The sequence below is a fragment of the Rhinolophus sinicus genome, chromosome 3 (genome assembly GCF_057876585.1).
Source record: "Rhinolophus sinicus isolate RSI-liver-muscle chromosome 3, RSI-T2T, whole genome shotgun sequence".
Classification (NCBI taxonomy): domain Eukaryota; kingdom Metazoa; phylum Chordata; class Mammalia; order Chiroptera; family Rhinolophidae; genus Rhinolophus; species Rhinolophus sinicus.
The window spans coordinates 117974787-117998612 of NC_142503.1; the positions used below are offsets into that span (position 1 = coordinate 117974787).

Below are 23826 nucleotides of genomic sequence, written 5' to 3' on the forward strand. Positions count from 1 at the left end.
GAAAGTGGACTTCCTTGTCCTGTTCCTGTTCTTAAGGAAAACACTTTTAGCTTTAATCCGTTGAGCACGTTAACTGTCAATTTGTTAGATATGGCCTTTATCATGTTGAGGTCTGTTCCCTCTGTCCCCACTTTGCTGAGAGTTTTTATCATAAATGGATGTTGGATTCTGCCAAAAGCTTTTTCTTCTGTTGATGTGATCATATGATTTTTATCTTTCATTTTGTTTATGTTATGTATCATGTTAATTGATTTGCGGCTATTGAACCAGCCTTGCATCCTGGGAATAAATCCCATTTGATCATGATGTGTGATCTTTTTAATGTACTGCTGGATTCAGTTTGCTAATATTTTGTTGAGGATTTTTGCATCTATGTTTATCAAGGGTGGCCTATAACTTTTTTTTTTTTTTTTTGGTAGTGTCTTTGTCTAGTTTTCTTATCAGCTTAATGCTGTCCTCGTAAAATGAGTTAGGGAGCCTTCTCTCCTCTTCCGTTTTTGAAATAGTTTGAGGACAGGTATTAATTTTTTGAATGTTTGGTAAAATTCACCCATGAAGCACCTGGTCTAGGGCTTTTGTTTGTTGGGAGTTTGTTGATTACTGATTCAATTTAATTAGTAGGTATCTGTTGAGATTTTCTGTTTTCTTCCTTATTCAGCCTTGGAAGATTTTGTTTCTAGGAATTTATCCATTTCTTCTAAGTTGTCCAATTTGTTAGCATATAATTGTGAGTAGTATTTCCTGATAGTCCTTTGTAGGTCTGTAGTGTTGATTGTCACTTCTCTTTCATTTCTGATTTTATTTGGGCCTTCTCTCTTTTTGTTGTTGCCGATTTTGGCTAAAGGTTTATAAATTTTGTTTTATTTTTTCAAAGAGCCAGCTCTTGGTTTCATTGATCTATTGTTTTTTTAGACTCTTTTTCATTTATTTCCACTCTGACCTTTACTGTTTCCTCTCTTCTACTCACTTTGACCTTTGTTTGTTCATCTTTTTCTAATTCCTTTAGGTGTAAGGTTAGGTTGTTTATTTGAGGTTTTTCTTGTTTATTGAGGTAGGCCTGTAACTATAAATTTCCCTCTTTGAACTGCTTTGACTATGCCCATAGATTTGGGGTCATCATGTTTTCATTTTAATTTGTCTCACAATATTTTTTTATTCTTTGATCTCATTAATCCATTCATTTTTTAGTAGCATGTTATTTAGCCTCTGCGTGCTTGTGTGTTTTCCAGTTTTCTTCCTGTAATTGATTTCTAGTTTCATACTATTGTGATCGGAGCAGATGCTTGATATGATCTCATTATTGTTAAATTTATTGAGACTGGTTTTGTGGCCTAACATGTGGTCTGTCCTGGAAAATGTTCAATGTGCACTTGAAAAAAAATGTATATTCTGCTGCTTTGTTGTGAAATGTTCTTTCATTTGGGATATGTTTCTTTGCCTCCTTATTCTGACTGACTCCCTGTATTTGTTTCTATGTGTTAGGTAGATCTGCTACGTCTCCTTGTCTTGGCAGAGTGGCCTTATGTAGTCAGTGTCCTGTGAGGCCCAGTGCACAGTCTTCCTGTTCACATGAGCCATGTGCTCCAGAAATGTCCCTTGTGTAGGTTGTTTGTGTCCTTCTGTTGTAGCTGTATCTTGATTGCTATTGGCACATCAGTGGGTGGTATTGACCCTCAGGCTGACTGGCTGTGAGGACTGGCTGTGGCTATAGCAGACAAGCTGTTGTGCAGGATTGACCCCATAGAGTAGGAGTTGCTTTATTGAGGCTCTGGTGCCAGCTGAGTCTGCCCTTCGAGTATGTCATTTGCGGAGGTGGTTGGGTGATGCTCTCTTGTGGTCTGAAGCCATCCACCAGCTTTGTTGGTTTTGGAGGCTCTTGGGAGGGGTTCCAGTGCAGGCCAAGGTCAGCTGCCATTTGTACCCAGTTTGGGGCCACCTAGTGGGTGCTACTAAGTGACCTGAGGTTGATTGCTGCTTGTAGATCAAGGTGGGCTGCCACTAGTGCCGGGTTTGGGACCCTTTGAGGGGCACCACGATGTAAGCTGAGGCCAGCCACCTCTTTTGCTGGAACCCACTTAGTTGAAGCTGCGTTCCAAGCCAACAGTCACTGAAGCTTATGCCAGACTTGGGACCACCTGATGGGAGTTACAATGCGCTGAGACTGGTCCCTTGTGCAAGGCTTGGAGCCATTTAGCAAGAATTACAGGGCACGCTGAGGCCAGCCCCTGCTTGTTAGGGGTTTGTCAATCTTGAGAGATTTTAGGCAAGTCCTCAGCACATACCGAGGCAAGCCACTCCTGTAGAAAAGCCGCGGGAAACAGCTCGGTCAGAAGCGTGGTTGAGTGGGGTGGAATCTCAGGGAATCACTATAGTGGGGTGAGCGGTATTAGCCAACTTAATGGAGAGCTCAGATGTGGTGCCTGCCTGTGCTGAAATCTGGGTGTGGGGAGTGCTCAACAAAGGAGCAATGGTGCCTGTTAGCACTTTGTCCCTAGAGAGATCCACCCTGACCTTGGTCCCTCTAGCCGTCACCTCCAAGCCAGTCAATTCACTTCCTCCCCATATGTTCCTGGCACTCTTCAGGCTGCTACCCCTGAAATGGAACCCAGAGCAAGTGAGTTTGTGAGCAATTTAGTCTGTGCGTGGCTCCTCAAAAGGAACACCTAGTACTCCGGCCGCCCTTCATCTCAGTCAGCCACAATCCCTGCTGGTTTTCACAACCAGATGTTATAGGGACTCCATTTGCTGGCACTGATATCCCCAGTTCGGGAGACCAGTGTGAGGCTGGGACCCCCTTACTCCTCAGGGAGGACTTCCACATCCGAGATACGCTTCCCAATTATTAATTGCATGTGACCTGCCCATTCTGTGTCTCAGGGCCTCCTACAAGTCTTGTAGTGGCTTCTTTGGATCCTTGGTTATAGGACTTCTGTTCAGCTAGTCATCAGGTAGTTCTCCCTGATGGTTGTTCTATAATTGAGTTGTAATTTTGATGTGGACATGGGAGGAAGCGAGCACAGCCTTTGCCTACTCCGCCAATTGACTGGAAGTACCCACAAATTACATTTGAGCTAAATGTTTGTGCAACCTACTGGGCTGGCCATGGAAGTAGTGATCATAAAACTGAAAGTTGCCTTTTCTGACAGTAAAAGCATTTCAAAATTTCATTACATTATTAAGAAAATTATTGTGGAGGACTGTTGCTTTGTTAAAACCAAATCCACCTTTTATTCTTCCTATATATCAGTAAAATGAAAAACATGGACTGATTAACCTTCTGGAGTATCTTTTTTTCATATTGTATTTTTCTGAGAAATCAGTTTCCTCTCATCCAAATAAGTGAAAAGTCCCTCTACATACCACAAACAAGAAATATTATCAAAGAGTTCTTGCTCATGAATACAGGAATATTTCTTAAACTGACATTGAAAATTGTCCTCATGGAGACAGCACCTGTTATTTACAGAGATTTGACCCAAAGGTCAAAATAAACTATTTTCAGGACAGGTGTAGGACTTTTGGGTGCCTTGTATTTGTATGTTTTATCTTTAACATCCCTATGACATAAATAGGAGCAGATGGAGGTATGCCCATTTAACATACAGATGAACTGTGTCACAGAGAATTCATGCACCTCTTTTCCAGGACTGGACTGAAATTAAACCCCCGTTTCTTGACAGCTGGTCTTGACACAGTGACAGAGGACCACAAATAATTTCATACATAAGTTTAAAAAGTAGTTACTTAAAATGAATAATGTTAATTTTATGAAGTACAGCTTAGATTTAAACTATGCTATAGAAAATGTTTGGTTTTCATTATTTTTAGAATATTCCTTCCTCCCTTTTCTGCTTTTACAGAAAGTAGAAGGAGGATTAGTGGATAATTATATTGCTGTGATTGCAGCACCTGTGTGTTATTTCTTTTGATTGGCTAGTTCTGTATTAAAGATTCCTACCAGCTAAAAGTCTCCCTCATCAAATGGCTTTTTATTAGCTAGTTTTGGCTTAGGTGGTTTTACATTTACAACAAAAACCTTCTTAATTCAACTTAGACTTGTACTTTAAATTTTGTTCTAAATTTGTGAGTTTACCACGTTACCTTTTTATCGTCTCACCCATTTCAGTTTTTAATTTCAGTGCTAATGGCAACGTGCACTCACAGTAAGAATATACCTTGAGCTATCCTTTTGTTGGTAGCCATCAAGTTTGCATGTGCCACTCAATTTATAGGCACTAATAACTCTTCCCTAGAGCTGCCTTTTAAGAAATAAGTATCTAACCTATTATAAGGAGATATAGGAATTAACCGCTTTGGATTTTATGGTTACCATTTCAGATGCTAACAGCACTGTTGACAACTTTTTCATTATCTCAGTCACCAGAAGCCCCTTGTTTGTGGACCTAAGACTATGGTTTAAGTACTTAGAGTTCATTAAATCTCCTCAATACGACATGTTTTCCAAAGTAAAAAGATGTAAGTACTATAGATTGGGTTGGTTTGTTTTGATCTTGTTAACTTATTTGGCCACATCAAACTTTGAAAATTATAAAGAATTTTTAGGTTAGTTACCACAGACTATAATTATTTACTAAGCTAAGAGTGTTTTCTGAAGATAACCCCCCAAAAAGGAAATTTCAGGCATTAGCCTGTCTAATTCGTGATGAGTGTTGTAGTTTTTTCATTTAAATTCAACCATTAATGATTGTTTCACTCTTTAAAAATTGTTTTAGAAATCATCGTTTTCACTAATGAAGAAATTTTGTAATTTTATTAAATACATCGTGTGTTTTTACAAATTAATACATTATAGCTGGATAATTTTAATTTGTATCTTTTTATATTAGGGTTTCTTCAGTTTTATAAATCTCCTTTTGTATAGTGAAATAGAATTACACTCCAAAATGTATTTTATCTAGACAGTCATTTTTTGCTTTAATAAATTTCACTACATTGGAAATATCTTCCCTGGTTTAGAAATATTAACATTTGCTTTCTTTCGGCTTAATTTTTGTGTAAACTCTAAATATAATAAGATAAAAGTAAAATATTTCATTTATAGGCCTTGTGAAAGTAGAGCATTTTAAAAGCAGGTAGGTGTCTCCACCCTACTTTTCATGAAGCATTTTACCCATTCAAGCACTTTTAAAAACAGCTTGTTTTGATAGCAGACTGTTCTCCTGTGGGCCTTCAGCCTTTGCTTCCTGGCAGCACCTTTGGTGCGAAAAGAGAGTGATCAATTGGGAGACTATCAGTGCCAGCATGCATAGAGTGATAAGTTAACACACCACTGGGAATTTCTAGGGCCCACCAAGATACTTCACTTCTAATGTGCTAACAAGCTCATTTTTCTACCTCTTGCCTCTTCAGTTATTTTTTTTCTCAGAAGAGCTTAGAAGTTGAGTGCATCAGGCATAATGAAAAGCTCTGTAGGAGGGAGAAGCAATAACCCCATTTTTCCCTTTTCAGCCAAATAGAAAATTAGTTTCTGGTAATACACAAAGGCCAGTATTTTTTGTACAAGGGGCACTGCTGTGAATCAAAGGACTCTATTAACTGCAGAAAATTCGGCAGCTGTGAATCTCCCCCAATGAAAAAAGTACTTTCCAACAAGTTGTGAGATATGTGGTATTATTTAGATTGAACCATCAGTTTCATCCTCTTCCATTTAGAACCATATACCCTCTTTTAAAAGTGTGCTATATTCCTTTTCTACATCAACACTCAAAAATGTCTATATGATCCTTCCATATAATCCTTACTGCTGTCATTTTAATATAGCATCTTGTCCTATTGCTACCCATTTTAGAAGTAAAATTATTTTGAAGTTCAACCCCAGTGTATAGAATTGAAAATAATGGATAGCAAGGAACTGAGATTCAGATTATTTCAATATTTGATGCATAAAATAAATTGTAATAAAATAGTCCTCAGCCATTTAGAGGGCAAAAGACATCACAGTGTAAGTCAAGTGCCTAATGAATACAGTAGTCTTACCTTTACTCTTACACTCTTTTCCTCTTTTTAATAACCTTTTGTAAGTGTAACTGGTTATGGTTTCTCCCATTGAATTAGCATTTTAAATTAGCTTCCTCAAATTTTTTTCTTGGTCTTGATTGTAGACTTTGGCTATACTATCTAGAATTGTAGAACTACAGTAATTGAATTGCAACTTTTTTTAAAAAAAGGAATTTTGAGAAGAAAATATTAAAATGAAAAAATTCTGTGAAAAAAGAACCAATAGGCAAATTTTTATTGTTGTTTATACTTATTTAAATGTCTTATGTAAAGCCTATCAACATAGCACACTGAGTACAGCAGGAAAACTTTTAAAAGTTGTAGAAGAAAGGTTAACTGATTTCTCAGTTCAGGAACTATACGACATGAAGTCAGCATGTGAGTTTTTCTTGATAATTGTATGTTGCTGCCTGCTGCTCCACATTTTGACAGCCATTTCCATAGTTGCTTTCGTGAACAACAGAAATATTCTCTCTCTTTCTCGCCCTCTCTGTGCTAACAGCACAATCAGGCCTGCTGAAACAGGAAGCCTGGAGTGGGTTGTTCAAAAGCAACAACACTTCAAGGTACTGGTTGCTTGTCAATAATATCAGAGAAGAAAATGTGGTGAAAGGGAAGTACAGTATTTTTCTGTCAGTGTCAGTGCCCTGTAGATGCTTTGTTAGACAGTATTTAGGAGTCCTGTGGACTCTTTGCAAATATTCCTGCTTGTTTCGGTGTTATAATTGACTAGGTATTTTTTCCTGACATACAGATTCAACTATGTATTTATCTTAACTGCATGGAGTTATTCGAGGATTACAGCAACAGTAGTCTTCCATTCAAAATGAGAAGAATCGTTGGGAAAATGCACAGATTTTAGAAAAGGAGGAAGATATGCAGGAATTTTTCACAATAAATCTTTACAAATGAGAAATATAGAATTTCAGACATAGTATTTTAAGCAGCATTACACTATTTATTGCACTGCTTTTCAGAGTAAATCTGCAGATCGAAGCTGATTAAAAAGATGAGCCTCGGCTGACCTCATAGCAGTTGAATCTTTTCTCAAGTAAACTTCCCTTTCTTCCAATAGTTTAGTATTATAATTATTTTCTAATAAATGTCTCCCTGCTAAGTTGCCATTTATAGTGGTATCCTGAAGTGTATACTTATGTTAAAAACTCTATTTTTACTCTTTACAAAGCCTTACTTTTAATATATGCAAGAATAATTCGTGAATAATTATATTTATTAAAAAGTGACAGCTTAGTCATAGTAGTCCTTTTTGATGAGATGTATTCTTTTCCAATATAAGCTGTATTTAAGTTCATCCTTAACTGAAGGAATCAGCTATGAGGAGAGAGCACGAAACCTGCAAACGATTGTCCAGCACCATTTAGAACCAACGACATTTGAAGATTTTGCCGCACAGGTTTTTTCTCCAGCTCCCTACCATCATTTACCATCTGATGCCGGTGAGACTAAAAGCAAGTATTAGTTACTTGTCATTATTGGAACTTGAAATGCAATACCCTTTTGTTCTAAAAACTCTTAAAATAGTAGAAAACTTGGTTGAATAAAATTCCAGTCATTGAAATATAGTTTTCATCATTATTTAGCATTTGAATTTGGCCTATAAATTTGATTTATGCTTTCTTTTACCTAAATGGAGTCCTTTAAAAGTCAACAGTCTTCATGAAAGTACATGTACCACATTTTATCTGAGATAATGGGCGGTGTCTGTATGTTTCATGGAATCATTACTTAAGTATCAGCAAAAGGAACACAAGTTGAGCATGCACTCTCTGTCGACTTTAGAGGATCAAATTTTATGGCCAAGCGTATTGCCTTATCTCTAATTTTCAAATAAAGTTAAATAACTGGTCTAGATTGAGAAGTACTTAAAACAGTAAATTATTTTTTAATATTTAAAGATTATAAGAGGGTAATGCATTTTTATTATTAACTAATTTTAAAGAATCAATAAGAAAATAAATGACTCATGGCCTTCCTATTCTGTAATACTTTGCACTCCTTATGATTGTTTCATTTATTTTATTTTCCCTCTTTAGATCATTAAATATCAGTTCTGTTTATCTGAAGGTAAGACAAAGTGTCAACCAAAACATTCTTTGTTCTTCCCCCATTTTCTTTTTTAAAAATTAGCAAGCACTAAGCTTGTAACTCAGACAATAAGCAAACTTAACACTGCCCTGGTTCATACTAAACATTTCAGAAATTGTCACTAAATTTCTTTCAGAATTTTACTTACTAACCCAAGTCTGCATGAAACACTAACACTGGTTCTGGGATAAAAATAACTAATAATAAAAACCCTCGGTTGAAATTAGTTACACCTTACTATATTGACCTTTTTTTGTTTCTCAGCATGAAAAACTAGTACTACTGAACTGAAATGGTGTGTCTTTGTATTTTGTAATGTGTTGCATTGTTATGGGATATCTTAACTCATCATAGTTATCCTGTTGTGTGCCTTGCACTGTACTAGGCACCTGAAATACAAAGATGACTATTTTGATGGTGTTCAAAGGACTCAGGAAAAGAGAATACAATATATTTGAAGTTCATTCTAGTTAGCCTTCAAATTCTCTTTTATGTTTTCTTTATATTAAAGAAGTTTAGAAGGCACAGTACTCCTTTTCTGACCTAATTTGAAAAAAAAATTACTGTAATTCTCAATTGAGGTTTAGTCAATGAAATTAAAGCTTCCATTCCTGTCACCGTTTAATTGTCCATTATAAAAATAATTTTACCAAAAAACTTCGAACTCTTTTGATTAATATAAAAGACCTCGCACAGGGAAAACTATATTAGACTAGGTTGAATCTTTCGAAAGAGATTAAAAAGTCTTAAGATTCACTTCAGTGGATTGACACTATCTAAAACTAGTTAGGCATTAAGAAAGGTGGTAAAAGGAAGATATTAAAAGTAAATTAATGAACAAAATAAAAACTAGCTAAGTATATGGAAATTTCATTTTTAATAATAGAGAATATCTGATAAACTGGACTATTAAAATAGATATGAATAATGCTTTGTCATATCATACAGTTGAGCTGTAAATTTCACAACTGAAAAATATTGGTGATAGGACCACATTCAGACTAACTTTTCCCCTTAAATGTATAAAGGCTGTCATTTTTCATGTTGCAGCTGTTTATCAGCTGGAGTCCTTCATATTCCTCCTAATGTTCTTTTCATATTTTGCCTATTATCCTGCACGTTTTGCCAGATAATACAATATGGGAAGTAAGTAGCACTCTCACTTTCTGAGACATTAAGTAAAGGATGATACAGCAACCAAGTTAAGGCTCTGCCGGCTTCATTTTTTATGTATTTTACTATTTTATTTACAACTTGTTTAACATAAAACTTATAATTATCTAAATAGTAATGAAAATGTCAATTTTAACAGAAACCTAATACCATACTACAAATTCTCTTCAGTTAATTTTTTAAATTGTCTTTGCCTTTATGAACCATTAGAAACATACACTCTAATTTTTAAGAGGATGTTTTTACCTATAAATAACTTGGTCCGGTATTACCAAATACATTTTTATGGTTTTTTTCCAGACTGTTATAGTTATTAAAGAGAAATTTTTAGCAGAGTGGTTCACAGTTCAACATAATATAAAAATGAAATATTTACTCCTACTGTAACAAAAAATATTATCTGAAAAATGATTGTTTTTTCTTCCAGTTGTATCAAATTTTTATTTTCCTGTCCTAAACCATTCCATACATACAGAACTCCTTTTAAAGTTGTAAGTCAAAGTGGGAGAGAGAAGTCATGAAATAAACCACATAACAACAATATGGACCTGACTTAACGGTTTACAAAAATTATGTAATAGTGTGAGGTTTTTTAGGTTCATTTTTCTTTTTTAACATATGATAAAATTTGAGAAAATGCATTCATAATTGAAGTAAAAGTCAACTTTAAATATCCTATACATACTCCATGTATTTAAAATAATACTAAAGCAATAATTTGAAATTAAGTTTTAAAGCCATGCCAATATGATAATCATATAAAGAATATAATCTTCCTAACCAACCCTATAATATAATTCAGTGGAATAATGTGGAAAAAGACTATTTTTTAAGTTGACTTAACTTGACTTAAGATTACTTAAAACCTACTTTCTAGTTAACAGTAATGTACCAACTGTGCTGACATTGAAATCTGAAAGAGGATTTTTCTAGATAATTTTTAGTATTTAAATATGAAAAACATTTTGGTATATCATAGTTGATCCATAAATATCATAACTGTGTTTTCTCAAAATGGACTCTGTCTATGCCAGTAGACTGATACTTAAGGGAAATTATTTTTATCCCTAAGGTCATTGAGGGGAGATATCGTGATGTCACACTTTGTTGATCTTCCATAACTGCATTAAAACATTATTAGATTGTTCTCGTCCCTTATTTAAAAAAAAAAAAATTACAGGAAAAAAAATCCCTTTATCTTTGTCAGGCATGTGTGTGGAAAATATCAAAAGTTTTACAGCGACCTCTCCTCTGACTCTAAACTTTAAAATGAAATTACTTCTCTTCTTGGCCAGATTACATTGGTAGTTCATAATCTAGATCTTTTTCCCTAACATCACATTGCCTTTTCAAATCAAGTCTTTTTTTTTTTTTTAAATAAAAGAAATTACAGAATGCCAACAAGAAACAGGATCCTGTTTCGATGAAGGTGCACAGTAAATAGTCTTTCTCAATTTCAACATTAAAAATAACACCCATTTTTTCCAGTACTGTCTTTTTTTAATATCAGCCATAAATATTTTAATGCCTATTTTTAATGCCCATTGTGTGGGATACCTAGAATTATCTCTAATACTCTATTTCTTTAATTGAGCTACTAGATAACGCTCTTTGGATTTATTGTTGTTCTGCAAATTAATTTAGTAATTTTAGTACTTTAAAGGTTAGATTGATGTTTGACTATATTATATATATATATATATATATATATATATATATATATATACACACACATGCACACACACACATAAATATACATACATCTGTACATCCATACCACTGTATAATTTACCTTAGAAAACTTACGGGTTTCTATATAAATAAATATAAAAATAGGTAATAAGATACAGTTACCATATTTTGCCGTGTATAATGTTCATTTTTTGCCCAAATTTGTGAGGGAAAAATAAGAATGCACATTATACATGGGTAGTACTAATTCCATATCTATATAAATGTTTTTAATTCTTTTATTTATGCTTATGACTTAAAAGTGCAACTCTAGAAATCAATAACGATATCCATATGCAAAATAATATCCTGCAATACGATAATCGGTTTTGTTGAACTTACAACATACTTGCAACGAGGAAGAGTTGCTGGCTTTCTATGATATGTAAATATCGTATATTGTTACTGGTACATAAAATTTCTTGTACCTTGTATCTTCTTAGTTTTGTAATTATTTGTCATATAAAATTTCTTGTACCATAATATGTTAAAAAATAAATGCTACAATTCCTTTAAATATTAAAAAACAAGTACCTAAATGTAAACAAATAAAATTTGATTAAAAACATTAAAAGATTTTTTCCCTGAAAGTTTGGGCCCAAAACATGGGTGCGCATTATACACGGCACAATACGTTATTTCTATGCTATCAAATTATCGTGATTATGAAGAGTAGTACCTATTCTTCCTTCATTCTAAACTATTTTACTATTTCACAAAATCTGTATTGCCACATGTAGATGGGATAGCATTAAGATGGTCAGATCCATCTCTCTGAATCTTTGAATGGAATGAATTATCAAAATTTAGCCATTGCTTTAGTTAGCATTTTTAGCTCAGTGCCCTTCTTTAAAAGTTATTTTAAATTTTCCATTTCTTCCCAGGCTTTGAAATGATCTGAAAGAATATATTTTAGGTTCTCAGAAGATAGTTATACACACACACACACACACACACACACACACAATGCCAAAAAAATGTATACACATTTTAAGAAAGGAAAAAATGTTAATTGTAATACTCAATATATATCAATAACAAAAGATAAATACAAGTCACATTTGACTTCTGCAATTACAAAAGGTGCTCAAAGTGGTTACTATCGGCGTCCAGGCTCGTCTGAATATGGGAAACTACTGCTTGAGCAACGTTGACCAAAGTGTCCATGTGTATATATTTTTGGGCACCCCTGGGGTGTGTGGGTGTGTGAGTGTGTCCTGAATAATATTTATAAGTGCCAGCAGGGAAATCAGTTTCCTTCAACATATAACAAACGTAAGCTGTAAATTTGTTTACAATGTTTTTAAAAACAGATTCCTAATCATATTTATTTATCAATAGGTTAGCCTGAAATTATAAGCAGCCAATTGTATTGTTTGCAGTAGTATTTTGAACTTAAAAATTTGGCTTAAATGTTGTTGACCAAGAGTCAAATAATATCCATCTTAAATAAAGTTCATTAACCTTTTATGACAGTAATTACTAGGTTTAATTTCCACATAGAAAATATTCATTCAGAGTCAAATTTTTGTAATGAAAATAGTAAAATAATAATTGAGCAATTACTGAGTGCCAGGCACTGTGTTAAGTACTGTACATGCATTCTCTAATTTTCATGGCAGTTCTATGAGATTAAATAAAATAAAAAAAAAATAGCTTACCCAGAGTCACCTGGTACTTCAGTAAAGCCAGAGTCTGACTTCAGAGTCCATGACCTCAACTATTATAATTGCCCATTTAGTCTAAATATTTTCAGCCCCTTCTTGCTGTTGAGAGAAGAGAGAAATTTCCCAACAATGTGTCACATTTACAAATTAGAAATTGTTAAAGATTTGTATTTTGAAGGCTCTACTTTTCCACTAAGTGAAAAATATTTTACTTCCTTTTTTTTTTTTTTTTTAATAGTTTTAAAGTTGCGATGGGCGAAGTATGGGCTTTGGAATCAGGCTGATCTGGATTTAAATCCTAGTTCTGCTATTTATTATCTCCATGATCTCAAATTTATCTTAAACCCAGTTTTCCCCGTTTATAAGGACATAAAATATGATAAGCTTAGACTGATATGTTCTGAGTCTGCAATAATTGTAGTTGTTAAATACCTTTAAATGAAACCGCTTGTACTTCTGTACTATTTTAAATTGTGTTATTTCCTTTATGATATTCAGTGGTGCATCCATACTAATCTTAATCACTTACCAACTCCTTTAACAATATTAAAGCAGTAAGATTCTTTGGGTAGTCTGTATCCCTTAATATAAGGTTCATTTTTGTAGGAATATCAGCATAAGAGTAAATAAATTCTTTAATTTCCCCAAAACTAAACTTAACCAGTATGTTGTGTTCTCCACATTTCAACAATTATAAGTGATCATTTTCTTCAAAAATATTCCTAATTTCTCTCCCTTCTTTTCTAATCTTCATCTGTTCTGCTTCAAAGTCTATTAATTTACACTCTTACCTGTTTAGTGGCTTTATTATCCAGCTATACTTACTGTGTTCCTCCTCTGTGCCAGGATCTTTGCATGTGTAGTCATTCATCCCTCACAGCTTCGCAGAATAACTAGTATTGTGTCCATTTCACAAATAAGAAAACTGTCTTATTCAGTTTACCCCAGATCCAATAGCTAGTAACTTGGTGACAGACTTGGCATTTAACGTAAGTCTGTCTAACCCATGCCCTTCCTAACACATCACATTGCCTCCGAGTTCAGTATTAATTGGAATTGCTTTTAAAGTCGTAATATTCTTAAAGGCTATATTTACCCAATAACTTTAGCAGTTTTATACTGGTCATACCTGTCAGTAAACAGTACAAAGGCACAATAAATAATAATCCAGTGAGTTCCCTTTTATAATCTGTATAGATCCCCAAACTCATATTCATCATGTTATTTTTAATAATAGTTCATTGTAATAAATGCACAATATATGAATCAATTTATTATCCCACCAAGACAAAGACAGTCTGTGTGAGTACTGTATGAATGTTAGTAACAGATACAATATGCCTAAACATAGGACTCCATAGATACTTTTTAAACTTTATACTTGAAGTTATATTAATGGTAGAAATCAATATTCTTTACAACTCAGGTGATATAAATCAGTACTTGGGCAGAATAAGATGTGAAATGAACTGTATCACTGTATTCTTTACATCTAAAATTGAAAGTTTGGGTATCCTTATATATTGCACAATAAATGTCCTGAGGAGTTACACATAGCTGTATACCACACACACTGAGAAGGCGGATGTGACTCTGAGTTGATGAAAGGGGTGGGGGTGGGGGCTTTCACCCCGAAGGCAGTAAGCGAGACATGGAGGATTCCTGCTTTTTAGGAAAATAGTCTTGGAATTTGGCATACTCAAAGGCAGTGCCCTCCAGTAAAACTTTCTGTAATGGTGGAAATGTTCTGTACCTGTACTATCCAGTAAGTTGCTTGCTGAACACTTGAAGTGTGGCTAGTGCACCAAAAAGCCAAATTTTTGTTTTATTTAAGTTTAATGTGGCTCTGACTATCAGCTCTAGAGAGTTTCTGACTGAGTGAGTAGGATAACGTGACAGCAGTACAGTGAACACTTTGAAAGGTAGATGTTTATAGGATCTCTCATAGACTTTTTTTCCTTTTCTTTTTTCCTATTTGAACTTGTTAGTTGGTAAGTATAACATTTGAATTTACAAAGCATTGTCCATTGTGAAACATCTCCACCTAACACATTGCATGACCAATTGTATTTCATGTTAAAAACCTGATTACTTTCTTCTGTGCTCCTCGGTTAACGCCTGTAAAATTCTGCACTGTGTCTCTCATATCTGTTATGTATCTTCTCTTTTGTTTTCTCACTTCTGCCCGCTACTCCATTTCTTCATTTACAACAAAGAAAGAAATGCAGTGATAGTTCTCTTCCTCCCAAAACCTCCGCTAGAAAACATTGGCCATCTCAAGGTAAACAACCATGGGAAGGCCTCTCACGATTGGCCGGGAATAATGTGCATTACCAGAAAAAAACGCATGAGCTACTGCTCTTCACTTTCCTTCTGCCATCCATCTGCAGTGCTTCCCTAAAAAGGGCCGTGGATTCATACTCTCCTCTAGGTTTTCCAGTATGGGTCCAGTGTCAGCCAATTCAGATCTTCAGGAAGAGTAAAGGTGAACAAAAATATATTTCCTTCTCCTTGTATTTTGAAGGTCAATTTCATTTCAATTAGAAAAGAATGTTGGAGAAGTTACTTTGAAAAAGAGGGCAACTGACCTGGATTATGAGTAATAAAATATTTTTTCCTTGACAACATATGTTTGTTCTTAAGTATAATTAGAACATTTGGCCTTAAAAACATTTTGAAATGTTCTACCAAGATACATTCTTAATAATGAAATGGATACATCTCAATAGACTCTGTATCCCTTATTGAACGGTCTTGTGTTTCCTTATATAAATATTCATAACTTCAGTTGGGCACAAATGTTTTATTATGTGGACGTGCTAGTATAATTATTTCCAAGCTTGAAGTGCCAGTGAGGTGTTACATTGGCTAAGGAACATTCCAAAAGTTTCCCTACAGAGTAAGGAAATGTGTAAATTTAAGCCTGCTACCTATGTGATGTCTGTCTGTCTGTCACACATATAAAGAAAATTTTCATGTACATCAGACCTAGAAAATCTGGATTAAAGTGCCTTAAAATATACAGAATTTAAAAAATTTTTGTTATTCTGTTACATCTGCAGACTTTCCCCTTTTTTGAAGGGCTTTTTAATGTAATTTCTTATTTATTCATTCAGAAAATACTTGAGAGCCTACAGTTTGCAAAGTTCTGTAGAGTTACTATATATTAGAGAATTATAATTCGTGGAAATAAAGTACAGAGGTGAAGAACTACTTTATAAATGACACAGAATTTTCTAATTAGAACTTGTTTTGCTTCTTCTAATTCTACTGGTTATATACTTGCTAAGACTGGACAATGTAACTGCCAAAGTTTAAGTTCAGGAAAACGAAAGCATTGCTTATCTCTTCTAAATTGAGACATTTTGAGGGGTCAGTTTGTCTTTTTTGACTGACTTTCACATGAAAATTCTTGTCCTCTTCCCTTCCCCAGGAATTTATCTTGCTCCTTCGTAAAAGCGTATTTAAATACCTAGCATGTATAATGGTCTCATAGTGCTGAATTCCTTTTTGGAATCAATTCGTCCTTTTATTTTCAAGTTTGAGCAGTGAAGGCCCTTTTCTTGGTTATACCCTGTACCTTAGAGATAGGGATCAGTCAGTCCTTCCAACCTGCTTCTTAAGCCCTTCCCTGCATGTGAATGATGCTTTGGATCCTTGTCCTTTCTGACCCAAAGATTTTGCTTCCCATTGCTTTTTCTGGGGAGCTCTCTGGTTGATTCTGGCTCTGGAAATAATGATTGGCTCTTTCTTGCTAATACGATGACATGGCCACCAGGTCACTGGGTTTTCAATAAAATATTAGTAGACAGTTATAACTAGCAAGTTTTGGGCTTGCTCTTTCCTCCCAAAAGACCTCATTAAGAGTTGGGATCCATAAGTACCAAAAGATTGTTTCTTATGGGAGGAGAGGCGGGATGACCTGTGCTAATGCTCTTGCTTTTTCCCACAGGCTGCTACCCAGAGATTCTACCCAGTGAAATTCCCACAGCAACGCAGGTAGATGGGGCTGACCTGGCCTCTCCAATGTCTCCCCGAACTAGCAAAAGCCGGATGTCCATGAAGCTGCGGCGGTCCTCTGGCTCAGCCAATAAATCCTAAGGAGAGGAGCAGCCGGGCAGTGATCAGCGCGGCCACCTTGCATGCCCGTGGTGTTAACCCTCTCAGGCCCTCGCGTTTGCCATCACATGCACGGTCCTTCCTGAACATTGATTTTTAAAAACACTGGATTTAAATAATTTGTACCTTAGTATTTTTGATTTGGGTTGTTTATTCAGTTGCGCTTCCTCCCCTCCCCCCCACCCACACTCCAAACTGCCCATATTTGGGGCAGTGGGGGGAATGGAGTTTTATTCCTACACCCTTTACCTTTCTAGATAATTATGTCTAAGTAGTTTTAATTTCATGATCAATCTTGAGCCAAAATATAATTGGACAGATAGTCTCATTATTTTATTTATCGTACCCCACTGCAACTTTATGGGCTCAGTAAATATATAATTTTTTTTACAAATGTAAATTTTCAATTTAAGCATTTGTAAAGTTACAGCAGAAGTTGCAAATCTGTTAAAATACACAGGATGTGTATGGATTATTTATGTTATGAAAATAAAACTTAAAATAAATGGCCTTTTAGCATCTCAAATTCTAACTGAAATAATTTTAACATTAACTTCTTCCCAAAGCAACGCCTCATTTCTTGTCTGTGCAGATGATGCCATGACTTATCTAATAACCAGAAAAATCACTGTGCTGCACTTTGATTTATGTTTAGCCTCCAAATATTTTCCTAATATTTTGCTTTTTAAATGGTATCACTGTTACATGCCTTTTTTTTTTTTTTTTTTTTTTAGATTGTGACCCGTTATTATTGATTGCTAGATCCTGGTGTATCTGTTCTTTAATAAGTACCAAAAGGGTGGACTTGGGAGGGAGGAAGAAAAAAACTTTTCTGATTCAAATGTGTTGCTTAAATTAAGTGTATTTTAAAGGAAAAGGGAACACGACCCCAAGAGTCTAAATTAAATCTAACACCGTTAATACTGAATTTGCAGGTGCAGGTTGGTGTACATTCCACCCTCCAGAATTATTTTCCTATAGTAGATAAGCTGCTCACATTTTGCTCATATTTTGTTTTGAACGGGAATCTCCTAAGGAAATGTAGCATGACATCGGTACTAACTGCATGTGTAAATACATCATATTGGCAAAGTATAAAATATAAATTATGTATCATCATTCATGTAGTATCTACAAATTTGTAATAGTGAAAAAATATATATGGTATTTAATAATACAATAAAAATATTATCACTTATGTCCATGAGTGTTTTGTCTTTTATATTTGTCTTTTATGTATTTTCAGACTTAATAAGCAGGGTTGTATGATTAATGGAGAGCTATAAAGCATAAACCTAGATTATCTTAATTAATCATGAAAAATGAATTTGAATTCTCAGGATACATCCCCAAATTATTTCTCAGAGATCCTACCAAATTCATTAAAAATGCAGGAAATTTTACACCTTCATAAGGGCCAGCCAGAAACTTCACCCAATGCACTTGGCTAAAGCATCAATTTATCTCAGCCTCATGCTTCTTTGATTTCTTAAATTTTACTTTGTTTTAGGATATATATTCAGGAACAAAACTTTTTACAGGCAGTTTCTAAAACCTTTGCACTTAAGTTTTTATTTTCTTAAAAACAACTTCCGATGAAACTATGTAGAAAATAAACTAAAATTCCTATGAAAGCTTATGTAGAAGATAAATGGCCCTGGGAACAAGATTAAACAAGATAGACAGTTTCCCACAACCAAGGTGAAGAATTACAAAGAGAAAAAAAAGTAACTGCTTACGCATTTCTATAGTGCTTTCATTTTTTTAATGAACAGCTAATGAATGGGTGATATGTAACAAAACAAAGTGAAAACACTAACTTGAGATATGAACACAGCATGACTTTTTCATCTTTGGATAACACTATTCACTAGCTTTTCAAAAAAAAAGTATTTTAAATATATTTTCTGTTGACATTTTTGGATGGCACAGTGTCTTTAAAGAACAGTGCATTATTTTTGCCTTTTGGAGCTCAGTCTGTGCAGCCATACTTCAAAGGAAATTTTCCCATTGCATTTGCACACCATTACATTCATTTTCAAAATATAATTTCTCCTGTCTGTATTCTGACTAAATGGGTCACTAAGATTCTAAAGTAGGATATTGGCTTTGGGGAGATAAGAAATGTGGTTTTGAAAATTAGGCTGTGTTCAATGGGATTCTTAAGACAAACACAACAAAGCACCATCTATGTACATTTATTTGGTGGTAAGCATCTTACAAATACGGGCTATCTGTCAAGCAATACTCAGCCAATGTCCTAAACTCTGGCTATTAAGGACATGGGTACAGAATGTACACTGAATATAGTTTACAAAAAGAAATACTGAAACAGGTTGCTGAAAAATCTGAATAGTGAATGAATTGCCATTCAATTCCATAGTGGATTACAGGTATTAACCTCTTCCTTAAGCTGAACATAGTTTCATATATAACACACAATATGGGATTTACAACAGAAGCATTAAACAATTTGAATGAAACCCTACTAAAACAGTCAAATTGCAGGAGTGAGTTCTGTATTTCCAAAAAGCTATTTTTGGAAAAGTACCTCTTCCTGACTACTACACACAAAATAGCTAAAGGTGAGAATCTTTGGGGGAGGGGGTCTCAACTCCTTCCTGTAATGTAGCACCCCCCTACCTCCATACACTAACTTAATGGACTTACTGAGAAAAGGAAAGTTTACAGGGAGATCCCCACATCTCCCCAAAGCGCAAACATCCTCTTACATTCCCTGCCTACAGACATAGGTCTTAACTGCCCCCCCCACCCACCTCCCCAAGTTTGGCACCAATCACATAACTTAATTCACAGAATATACAATGCAAGATATCTGACCCCATTGAGACAGAAACTACATAGGTGCCTGCGATGGCATGAAAAAAAACTGACTACCACTTTGGGTAGCTGGAATCCTTTGTAGACATTGAGACGCACGCATTCACTGCGACTTTCCATAGGAATTACAAGTCATATAGGATTCACTGGGGTCTGCAGAGTTCGGGGACGGTGGGGATACTATTTTCTTGGGGAAAGTGAGAAGGATTTAAAGCTGACGGTCCTTGGACCACGAATGTTTATACCATATACATACCTGTTCTAGAGAGGGATTTTACATTTCGCTGTCCGCTCCTCTGGCGGAACATTGACTACTGGGACTTTTAGAAGAGAAAATATAGAAGGAAATAGGGTAAACTTGCAAGTTGAAGAAAAGACCCACAAATTTCCAAGATCTGTTTCCTCCAAGGCCAACCCCTCAATCTTGCGGGTCTCCCGGCCCTCAACAGCCCGGCCGCAATGGCATCTGCAGCAGCAGGACCTGCCGACTTTCTGAGGGGTGGCACTTATTGATGTGCCGGGTCAGCCCCGGGGAGCTAAAAAAAGTGGACGGGCAGTGCTTGCACGAGAAAATTTGCTGAGCACTCCCGTCCGATGCCCCGCCTGGGCTCGGCACTTCGGGGGTCGCCCCGGCTAAAGCCGGCAGGAGCAGCTCCTCGCGGACAGCATGCCACAGCCGGTGCTTGTCCCTGATATCGGCGGACGGGAAGTGCGCCCCGCACAGCGGGCAAGCGAAGGCCAGTGGGGCGCCGCGTTCGGAGCCAAAGCCCGGGGCAAGCGCGCGGGCCGAGCCCGCTTCGTGAGTGCCCAAGTGCTTGCGCAGATAGGCTTGGCGACGGAACTTTTTGTGGCAATAAGGGCACACAAAGATCTCAGGTCCCCCGACACCACTGGCACTGCCCAGCCCAGGCACCCGGTGCCCCAAAACCCCCTCCGGGTAGGGGACCCGAGGCAGGGGTGCCTCGAGGTGGGACAACACCTGGAGGCCCTGGGATGGGGCGCTGTCTGGGTGCTGCTCCGCCGCGGAGCTGTCCCTGGCCTGCGGGTGCTGATCCTCAGTTCGCTCTGCCCGACTATTCTCCTTCCCCTCTGCCAGGAAAGATGCAACCGCCCCGGAATCCGGGGAGGACGAAGGCGGTTTCCCGTCAGTTGAGGAGACTGTGGCGATATTTGCAGCTGCGGGACGCGGCTTGTGCCAGCGGCGATGGGAGGCGAGGTTCGCTGGGCAGCTGAAGACCTTGTCGCACTCGGGGCAGCGGTACTCAACGCGTACGATGCGGGAGCAGCGATGCTGAGCCAGCGCGAAGGGGTCCGCATACTGCTCCTTGCACAGCTGGCAAATGAACTCCCCCAGGGGCGTGCGGCTGCCCCCCAGACCTCGGGAAGGGGCTCCGGGCTCCTCCTCCTTGATCTTCAGGCCCAGGACAGGGGACGTGGTCACTTCATCGGCGAAGCTCAACTTCCTCATGGCCTTTGGCTTCTTGACTCCCACAGCCACCGGTCCAGACACGCAGCCCGGAGGTGCTTTGGCGCGGCGTTCGCCGGCAACAGGCCGCTTCAGGCCATGCAGGGTGGCAGAAAGGGGCGCGGGGTCCGGATGGAGCGCGGGCTCTGGGAACGGTGCCCGGAGTGGCAGCATGAACTGCTCCCCCGAGGTCGGTGCGGCTGCTGGTGCCACTGAGCAGGAAAAAGCGGCCACGGCGGCAGCGCCCCCGGGGAAGGACTCAGCGGAGACGGGAGAACTGAGGCAGCGCTCCAGGAACGCCCGGCGCAGCTCCGCACCCACTGGCTTCGCCGGGCTGGGGCTGGGCCCGGGACCCTCTCTGCCATCCACCTTCCACTCTGCGCCTTCCCGCCCGTCCGCCCCGGGGCTCACCCCAGGCGCCTGACAAGGCGACCCCAACAGTTCGCGGGCTGCCTCCTCCTCCAGCCCCTTTCCGGGCTCTTCTGGGGTAGGGAGTGCTGCATGCTCCGCACCGGGCTGAGGGGCACTGGAAGTCTCCTTGGGGAAGGGCGGCACCCCCTGGTGATCCAGCAAGGGGAAGACCCGCTCGACTAGACGCACTCGGTAGGAGCCGCCTGTCCGTTTAGTTCGCTTCACCAGGAAGCCTCTTGGCATGGTGAAGTCGGGAGCGCTAGGGGGCAAGGAGTAATGGGGTCGTGACGGGGGGCTGAGAGCTGGCAGGCACTGCAGCTACCCGAGCTTCGCAACCGCGGTCATGCGTCCGCCGGCTTTATAGCTGAGACGCAGGCCAGGGGACCGCTGGGTGGCCTTTTGGCTGGAAGAGCCAATCAGGAGTGGGAGCGGGCTCCGGGGGCGGGGTTTTCACCTTGCTGGGCTCACGAGGGTCCACAGGGCGGACGGCGGCTCACTCCCATATCCCCCGGCAGCAGCCAACACAGCCCCAGCAGCTGGCTTAAGGGCTGCATGCCGTGCCTCCCCCTGCTGTACACCCTACGAAGACGCAAAAAAGGTAAGGGCCGGAGTGTGCGGAAGCTCAGCACTCCCCACCTCAGCAGCTTCCAGGAACCCTACGAGAGCCAGGCTGAGAGGCGACCTAAGGGTGCCCTCTTTGCGGGCTGTGACCTTGGTGCCCCATGCGTGGAAGCCTGACGGAAAAGCCCTCGCCCTGCGGGAGCAGAGCCAAGAGGAAGGGGCGCGGGTGCCTGGGAGGCGACCCGGTGGGTGTCGGCCAGAGAAAGGGTTAATGTCCTCTGCCCGTATTGAGATGATGAGACGCTGTGACAGAGCAGCAGGGCTGCTAAATCCACCGCCCAGTGACTATACTTGAGGGTGGGAGCACGTCTGCCATCCAGTATCGATCGAGACTGTGAGAGTCTGTGATACTATGAGGATTCATCTGGGAAGAAGGGCTCTCAGTGCGGGAGATCGTGCGTGCTGGCAAGCCTCGGGAGCTCAGGACCCAGGCAGGTTTCTGGGCCCTGGTCCTCAGGGCTTATAAATGTCCCCTCCCGGATGGGAACAGGAGAGGGGAGGGGAACGTAGAATCTAATTTTCGACTGTCCTCAGATAAAGTGGTTTCTCTATTCACACCTTCCACTTGTAGGACCCAGCGACATGACTTAGTGCTTACCTGACCTGTTTAGCATGGAGTGGATAGAGTGAGAAATATTGGCGGAATCAAGATTACGTCTGCTTCCCCTTATATAAGTGAGACTTTGCAAACGGTGTGCTACACCAGCACTCTGTAATGCGCCCAACACTCTTTTAAGCACTAGAAGAGATTTGAAAGTTTGTAATACTAGCTGAAGTATGAAATAATTAGAAAATATATGACTGGTGTATAATAAAGTACCAAGCACAGTGTGAGAATAAGAATTATGTGTTCAAGTCTCCTTACAACACCGAATTGGAGAAACAGGCTGAGCGATGTGTTTTTAAAGTAGACTACGCCGCAGATCTAGTCATCAGTAACACATATTGTCTTCCTTTTAGTGAATGCAATGTTTTTACAGGGAGAGCATTATCTTAAAGCAGACTTGGAAGTAATAATGGATTTGTTAATCATTGACCATATTTGAGGCATTCTACTTAAGTGATCTCTGATCTTTTCATACGTGCACACACAAAACAGGAGATATTATTAATCTCCTTTTTTGATGAGGGGTTTGAGCCTTAGAGAAGTTGATAACTGGCAAAAGTCGCCCAGAGCCCATATTCAAATCAAGTTCTGGCTAATTCCAAAGCTTACTCTTTCCACTACATCAGTGGCTTCAAACTGTTTTGTTTTGTTTTCTGATCACATCCCACAATAGGAAATATATTTTACAGTACACACACATAACTGAAACGAAAGATTCACAAAATAATACCCTTAACTAGGTGCAATGCATTCTTGTTTTTCTATTCAATTCTATTATATTTTTCTTTTTAAATGCTGACCATAGCAAACAAATTGATTTTGTTACTTACTAATAGATTAGGACCCACAGTTTGAAAAACACTATCATTATGGTGTTTTCCATTAAACAGCATGAAATCATACAGAATTAAGTAAATAAATCTGACACTTTATAACCAAAGTTAATATTCCTAATCACTACTTAAACCAGCACTTGCACTCCTACGTATATACACAAAAGACTTGAAAACAGGCTCTGAACACACATATCCCAATGTCCATTGTAACATTATTCACAATAGCCCAAA

At 38.3% G+C, this 23826-nt stretch overlaps 2 protein-coding genes across 15 annotated transcripts in view; one reads left to right on the top strand and one right to left on the bottom strand.

The window, feature by feature from the left end:
- The window catches only part of RALGAPA1 (Ral GTPase activating protein catalytic subunit alpha 1), a 212644-nt gene extending 194632 nt beyond the window's left edge, over positions 1–18012 (top strand). For 4 of the 14 annotated variants that reach the window (XM_019750420.3, XM_088796869.1, XM_088796871.1 and 1 more), the window contains 4 exons: positions 7351–7475; positions 14912–14976; positions 15127–15180; positions 16648–18012. In XM_019750420.3, coding sequence (XP_019605979.2) covers positions 7351–7475; positions 14912–14976; positions 15127–15180; positions 16648–16698 — 295 coding nt within the window. In that variant the 3' untranslated portion in view covers positions 16699–18012. Of the gene's footprint in view, positions 1–7350; positions 7488–8072; positions 8104–14683; positions 14687–14911; positions 14977–15085; positions 15181–16647 lie in introns of those variants that run through there. The other 10 variants (XM_019750424.3, XM_088796870.1, XM_019750440.3 and 7 more) reach the window with 8 other exon arrangements.
- Positions 18013–18581: 569 nt separating this feature from the next.
- On the bottom strand, positions 18582–23339 carry INSM2 (INSM transcriptional repressor 2). The gene has a single exon (XM_019750413.3). The coding sequence runs from the start codon at positions 21772–21774 to the stop codon at positions 20098–20100; it is 1677 nt and encodes a 558-aa protein (XP_019605972.2). The 5' UTR covers positions 21775–23339; the 3' UTR covers positions 18582–20097.
- Between the last annotated feature and the right edge of the window lie 487 nt (positions 23340–23826).